The sequence below is a fragment of the Gadus morhua genome, chromosome 14 (assembly GCF_902167405.1).
Source record: "Gadus morhua chromosome 14, gadMor3.0, whole genome shotgun sequence".
Classification (NCBI taxonomy): domain Eukaryota; kingdom Metazoa; phylum Chordata; class Actinopteri; order Gadiformes; family Gadidae; genus Gadus; species Gadus morhua.
In genome coordinates, this window is record NC_044061.1 from 27,600,533 (window position 1) to 27,607,413 (window position 6,881).

General features: G+C 44.2%; 2 protein-coding genes across 2 annotated transcripts in view; both read left to right on the plus strand.

Moving 5' to 3' along the window:
- The first annotated feature begins 128 nt into the window (after window positions 1-128).
- thap11 (THAP domain containing 11) lies at window positions 129-2,090 on the plus strand. The gene is given in 2 exon segments (XM_030376348.1): window positions 129-1,119; window positions 1,121-2,090. Coding segments are annotated over 2 exon segments (822 nt in total). The 5' UTR covers window positions 129-334; the 3' UTR covers window positions 1,158-2,090.
- A 2,759-nt stretch (window positions 2,091-4,849) lies between these two features.
- Window positions 4,850-6,881, plus strand: part of nrn1lb (neuritin 1-like b) — a 3,597-nt gene continuing 1,565 nt past the window's right edge. The window contains exon 1 of the mRNA XM_030378028.1: window positions 4,850-5,203. Coding sequence (XP_030233888.1) covers window positions 5,170-5,203 — 34 coding nt within the window. The 5' untranslated portion in view covers window positions 4,850-5,169. The remainder of the gene's footprint in view (window positions 5,204-6,881) is intronic.

Below are 6,881 nucleotides of genomic sequence, written 5' to 3' on the forward strand. Positions count from 1 at the left end.
AACTAAAGGGATTATGGGAGATGTAGTTCTTCTCGAAGGCGCTCGAGAAAATTTAAAATCCTAACTTTTGACCAATATGAAAACCAGCGAAATAATATAAATTAGGTGAATTGTAAGCATCTTTGATTAAAGTCAATTCGATTTGGTGTTTTGGTGTTTGTTATATGAGATTTTTTTTGTTGGAAACTATACCGGAAGCTGTAAGCATTGTGGGACGTGTAGTTCCGCCTAGAGGCGCTGGGCTTGATAACAACGCGCAGAAGAACGAAACAAAAATAAAATAACCGTAACTCATTTAAAATAACCTATTTTTAAACTATACAGCACACTAAGGATGCCTGGGTTCACTTGCTGTGTCCCTGGCTGTTACAACAACTCGCACCGGGACAGGGAGCTGCGTTTCTACACGTTTCCTAAGGACGTGACGCAGAGGGAGCTGTGGCTGAAGAACATCTCCCGGGCCGGGGTCAGCGGCTGCTTCAACACCTTCCAGCCCACCACAGGACACCGGGTGTGCAGCGTGCACTTCTCCGGGGGACGCAAAACTTACAACATTCGAGTCCCAACTCAGTTCCCCCTGCGGGGCGTGAATGAGCGGAAACACCGGAGGGGAAGGGGCCGGGGCAAGAAAGGATCCGCAGCCGTTGCGGCGGCGCAGCCGCGTACTGCAGCTCACTCCGGGATCGTGATCTCCAACGTGTACTCTACTTCCCCCGGGGATGCCGACAGCAACACGACCGCCGAGACCGGCATCGACAGCCTGACGGTGGTACAGATCGACCAAAACGGGGAATACGTGGGCTCCACCAGCGTGGCGGTGCAGCCCTACCGGATCGGCGTGCCCGCGGATGTCTCCAGCACCACCGAACCCACCAAGGAGGAGCAGTCCCCGGAAGAGCCCCTCGACTACATCAGCGTGATCAGCAACCCCCTTGACCACTCGTACTCGCTGACCACGGGGACCACCTCCACCGAGCTTCTGCGGAAGCTGAACGAGCAGCGAGACATCATCGCGCTGATGGAGGTGAAGATGAAGGAGATGAAAGCCACCATCCGCCAGCTCCGCGTGAGCGAGGCCAAGCTGCAGGAGGAGGTCCGGGACCGGGACCGGGAACGGTCCCGCTGCCGTGGCCTTCACCGTGAGGAAGAAGATTTGATCCGCTGGAAGTAGTAGGTCAGCTCAAAGACTCTCTTGGGACGCCGACATCAGGTCCTGAGAACAAGCCCTGTTTTCTACCAATTTACGAGCTCCGACCATTTATACACATTAGAACCAATAGATACATTTTCATAGGCTGACATTTTCATCTATTGAAGACGAAATAACTACTCATGCTGATGATCTAGAATGGTCGTCCAGTTTAGTCCAGGTTTGAAGTGCACTGCTGGTCTGCTCTAGTGATGAGTTTCTGTAATCATGACACCGTAGGCGATGCTCATATGCAGGCTTAGATATTAAAGACAGGAGTATGAAAGTCTAACATGTATCCCACGCGGTTGCATTGTTTACCCGCTGTATCCTGTGACATGCTGTGCAGCACACAGACAGCCGCTGCTTTCATGTCCAATGATTTGATGCGAAGAATGTTACTTTATTATTTTTCACAAAATTATATGAAACTTCCAGGTCATACATGATTTTTTATTTATTTTTTTCGACCTAATTATCAATTTGAAGTAACTGTTTTTTGAGAAGGGGGGGTTAGCCTGAGTGACTCAAAGCCTTCTAAGATGTATTCTTGGTAAGGTGAGATATCTTGTAGATATTTCTGCACAGAACAGAAACTGCTGATTTGGGAAGTTCCAAATGTTTCTGTGATACCCCTAGGAAGATTGAGATTAGGCCATTGCATCGCTAATAAAACAATGGGACAGTGGACGTCACCAGACCTGGAAGACTGTTGGTTGAACTGTTGTTTTTTGGTTTACATGCAAAACCATAGGATTTGTCATTTATTTATTTTTGATACGTAGGCCTGCCACTAGTCATAGGATATTAGAAAAGGTATATCTATGTTTCTGATTGCAACAGCTTGTGAAAAAGGTACATTTCCATTTCATTAATAAAAAATGAATTAGTACAAATAGCATTGAACCATTCTAGAGTAAAGCTTAATGCTAATCACATTGTGTATGTTGAATGAAAGGTCTTAAAACCTGCTGCATGTTCAGGTGGAATCAGGGATGAGCAGAGGCACTTGTTAGACATGTGCGAGGGACCAAGAGGTGTCAGAACACTGATCCATCACATCAGGATCAATCACATGCTCAGACTTCTGGCCTCTATTGGATTAAAGAAAAATGAAAATCTGATGTGGTTTACAAAAGACCCACAAAAAATTGCATAATAGCACTGATAGGGAATTTGGGTAAAGAACAGGGTGTATTGTTTATTCAATATTTATTCAGCAATCCTAGTGTCTAATAGTCATATGCACTATGTGTTCAACAGCTCCTATTTGGAGACTTCAATGCTTCAAAAAAAGATTAAAAATAAGCAGAGCAAGCATCCACACAACAACCACATGTTTATGTGACAGAAGTTGGCTCATGATAAGGAATACAGTTAAGGATTATCAGACAGATAATGCTTTACGCAGTCATTGAAATATATTGATGAAACGCCGTCGCCCTCCATGCTGCCTCTGTTGAGGTTTAAGAAGAAGATTCAACAGCCTCTCTTGGTGTTACACAAAAATCATGTTCTTATCACAACTCTAAACCACGGCTCCTCTACAAGTTTGTTTTCATTATATTAAATATAGGCCTACCGTTGTGTGGCAGGGCGGTAACATTGGCTGCATGTTTCATATGATCTGTACAAAATATATAAATCTAAAATAGTTGTCGATTATAAGTACATTTTCTGTTTGCATAGTGGAATCAAACAGAGCCTAACATAACCTATAGATGGCAGCACGTTAAATATTCTCTAAGGTCTAATTAAATGCGTGGGGGTGTGGGTATGCGTTGGTGGGCGTGGTTGGGGGTGTGGTTATGTGTGTGCGGGTGGGGGTATGTATGTGTTGCATATACACTGCATGATTGGTGCATGGCGTCATTTCGGATTTGTGCCGTAGATCTGTCCCGGTTGTTCTGCAGAAACCGCCAGCGGAGATGAATGGATGGAGGGAGAGCAATGAAGAGATGGAATGATCCTAATCTCATCGGGATTTATTTGTATTTATTTATTTTGTTCTCCAAGCAGAGTTGCATAATGCCTTAATCCACGGCTGTGGATCAAACGTGCTCATCGCCCCCCCTGCTCTGCTGATATCACCCCGGCCCCACGCTAGAACCCTCCATTGATAGAAATAGAATGCAACATTGAATGACCCTACTCTGTGATTGGACCAATAACCTGTACATTTAGGCAATGTCCAATTCACAAATTAATAATATACTATTACAGTGTGAAATAATGAATTATAAGAAGACTAAAACATTGCTCATTGATTACAAGAGAAAAGTTCTTTATTCCTTTGAATCCTTTTTCTTAATTTCTGCAGTAGGTTTTTCCCTCATGAAGAGGATCAGCTGCCTTCTCCTAACAGAAAGATGTACAGTTCAGTGAACTGAACCTAAAGTCTTTACATGCGTGAAAAAACTGCTGTTTGGACAACATCTGTTCTGGTACAACTTAAAGGCTAGAACCAGCATGCAGGGTCTCTGGGGTTTTATATCTAAGCTTTCCGATTCTCTCTTCTCCCTTTTTTTAGTTCAGGGGAAAAATTGCACTTCCAAAATCACAAATTCAACACAAATTCACAGACATTCAGTATTGGATATTTTTCATTGAATAACTTCAACAGAAACCTAACACACTCCAAAAACATTATCCTGACAAACATGATTATTATTATTATTATTATTATTAAAGTGTTTTTCTGTATTGAACAAGCTTAAATTAACAGGCTCCGGCTTACAATCTCACACCAGATACTCTCTCTCTCTCTCTCTCTCTCTCTCTCTCTCTCTCTCTCTCTCTCTCTCTCTCTTTGCCCACAGGAAACGCCATCTGGCTGCAGTCGATTCACCTGAGAGAGGTGAGGGATGGACCTGGTCAGTAAGGACAGTGAATCAATAAAGGGAGTGTTGACTTTATTTCGGTAAGGACAGTGAATCAATAAAGGGAGTGTTGACTTTATTTCGGTAAGGACAGTGAATAGATAAAGGGAGTGTTGACTTGTGTGTCAAAGGATCCCATTAGGTCAGAGTAAGTCTCCTCTCTGCTCCTGTGAACAACAGCAGCGTGCTTTCTGAGGAGCTCTTCAACCACCCAGGGGCAGCAGGGCTCCAGAGAGGGTGTGAGGGGTCCCTGGTGGAGAGGACCTCTACGTCAGAGAGGGTCTCACTACGCAGGCCGCCTCCCGTGGGGGCGTGGCCCTCGAATCCTCTATGGGACAGCATCCATCTGGCAGCAGCCTCCTGGAACATCTGATTATCCCCTCTTTCCCGCGGAGCCTGCTGGCCGCGGAGCAGAGCTGGGTACTTACTGCGCTCTGAAGCATCCCTCAGTGTCCTATAATCTCTATTGTAATACAGGTTTCGGTCCTACCTCGACTTTTTTCTTCTTCTTGAACTTAATACCGGAAATGAGAATGCTTTCCCACCGGCTAATCCGAGCAGCCGGGCTGCAGAGCGCCGAGCTGAGCGCTTACACCAAAGCTCCACGCTTTACCTTGGGCCCCGCCCCCTGGACACATGCATACACACACATATACGCACACACACACACACACATGTAGAAACACACACAAGCACGCAGACACAAACAACCCCCCCCCCCCCCCCCCCCCCCCCCCCCCGACACACACACACACACACACACACACACACACACACACACACACACACACACACACACACACACACACACACACACACACACACACACACACACACACACACACACACACACAGAGCAGCCCCACGGGCTCTCTGTGATCCATCGGTTTATGTCATTTTAATCCCCTGGTCTGTGGGTTTGTGTGGCTCTAGTATTTTTGCTGTTTTTTGACGGATTCCCAAACTGATGACAGCACACAGAAACTTTCGCTTTGGAATAATAATATCCCAGAAAACATCAAGTCACAGCCTTCAAAAGAAGAGGTTCCACTGAACTCTGCTGGACTGGTCTGGTCATCAGGTTGTCTGGCTGTCAGCAGCATGTCTCTGTGGCTGCAGCTCGCTCTGAGCCTGGGTAAGGATCTGCTGTCAAGGAAAAACCTGTTCGTTTCTGGGTCTTCATGCAAAGTGTGCGTGTTCATGTTTATGTGGTACAATGTCCTGCCTCCTGCCTCTGTCGAGGTATTAATACCCATGTTTTAGAATATGGATATTGTGGGATGGATGTTTGTAGTACATATATGTATTTAAATCATGAGGACAATACAAAGATAGCACCATGTTGCTCGACACAAAACAAACAGAATCATTATCAATGTAGGGTGGAAGGTCCATTGAGCTTGTTCAGTTCTGAGTTTAGTTCTGAATTTGTTTTTGTAAAAGCACTTATCTTCTAGTTTAGTTTATTTCTAGTATATGCTTTGTTTTGTTTAGATGAGATTTCACATGGTTTGAGAGCCTTATAGTTACAATGATAGTAAATGATGGATCCTTTTACTACTACTGCTGCTACTTTCATCACCACAACTACTACCACTGTGACATATACTACTGCAGCGGCTAGTTGAACACCAATGATAACCCTTTAGAACTAAACTATGAAATGAATGATTTGTGAATAAATATGGAATGTCAGATGTCTTATACAAACGGGTCAGGCCGTGTGTTTGATAACTGCTTCATTCAATCATCTGGAGCTGCAGGACTCCTAGAAGATCCTGTCTGACAAGAGATTAGAACAAATAAGTACAGGGGTCACACCTCAACCTAGCCCCTCGACTTCGGCATACTTTGACCCCATTCCTGAACTGGAATTGAATCTAATCTTTAGTAACGGCACAATTTAAGTTAAGTTATTTTAAAAACGGAATAAAACCCACTTCTAAATAAATGCTGGAAAGGTGTCCCATGATTTGACTACAGAAAATATGACAAAAATTAACAATTACATTATCAGTCTCTTCCTACTAATGGTGGAAGAGACTACAGAGGCTACAGGGAAAATGTCCAAACAGTATCAGCGTACCCTGGTGTGAAGCGTTTGGTGGACTCACTGGAATCCTGTTATGTCTACATATTCTGGTTGCTCGCCATTTGCAAGTGGGCAGCACCAAATGACCCTTTCAGCATAATCTCTCCATATGAATGAGGCGGATATATTTTGGTAGTAGTTTAATCTTTCCCAATAGTACAGCAAACAAGGTCCAACTCTGAGGGTCAGAGTAGTCTGAATAAAGCGACGGTCCATTGTTGTAACTCTATACAGCACTATATACCAACAACTGAGCAAGTCATGGTTAACCACAGCTACCTCCTATTTTCAGCGTATCTATACCTCTTTACCGTTAAGTCGTTTTGGAGGAAAACTTATGCTAAAAAACATCTGCTGAATAATAAATGTGACGCCTATGGTTGGAATGTGCCTAAACGCATTCCATGGGATCATGATGAGCATCAGTGTGGTTCTCTATTGATGAAACGTTATGATGGTCAGGTTGTCTAACCTCCTACCTGTCTAACCTCCTACTTGTGTAACCTCATACCTGAGGGAACCTCAAAATAGTACTTAGAATTGTGCAGCATCGCTGGTGTAGACGGGGAGTGGGTTAACCTAGTGATTGTTAGTGCTTGGCACTTGGTTCTATGAACATCCTTACTGTACCGAAAGAGATTGTTGTTTCTCTTTCTTCTGACAAATACACTTATTGTAAGTCGCTTTGGATAAAAGCGTCTGCTGAACGCCCTGAATGTAA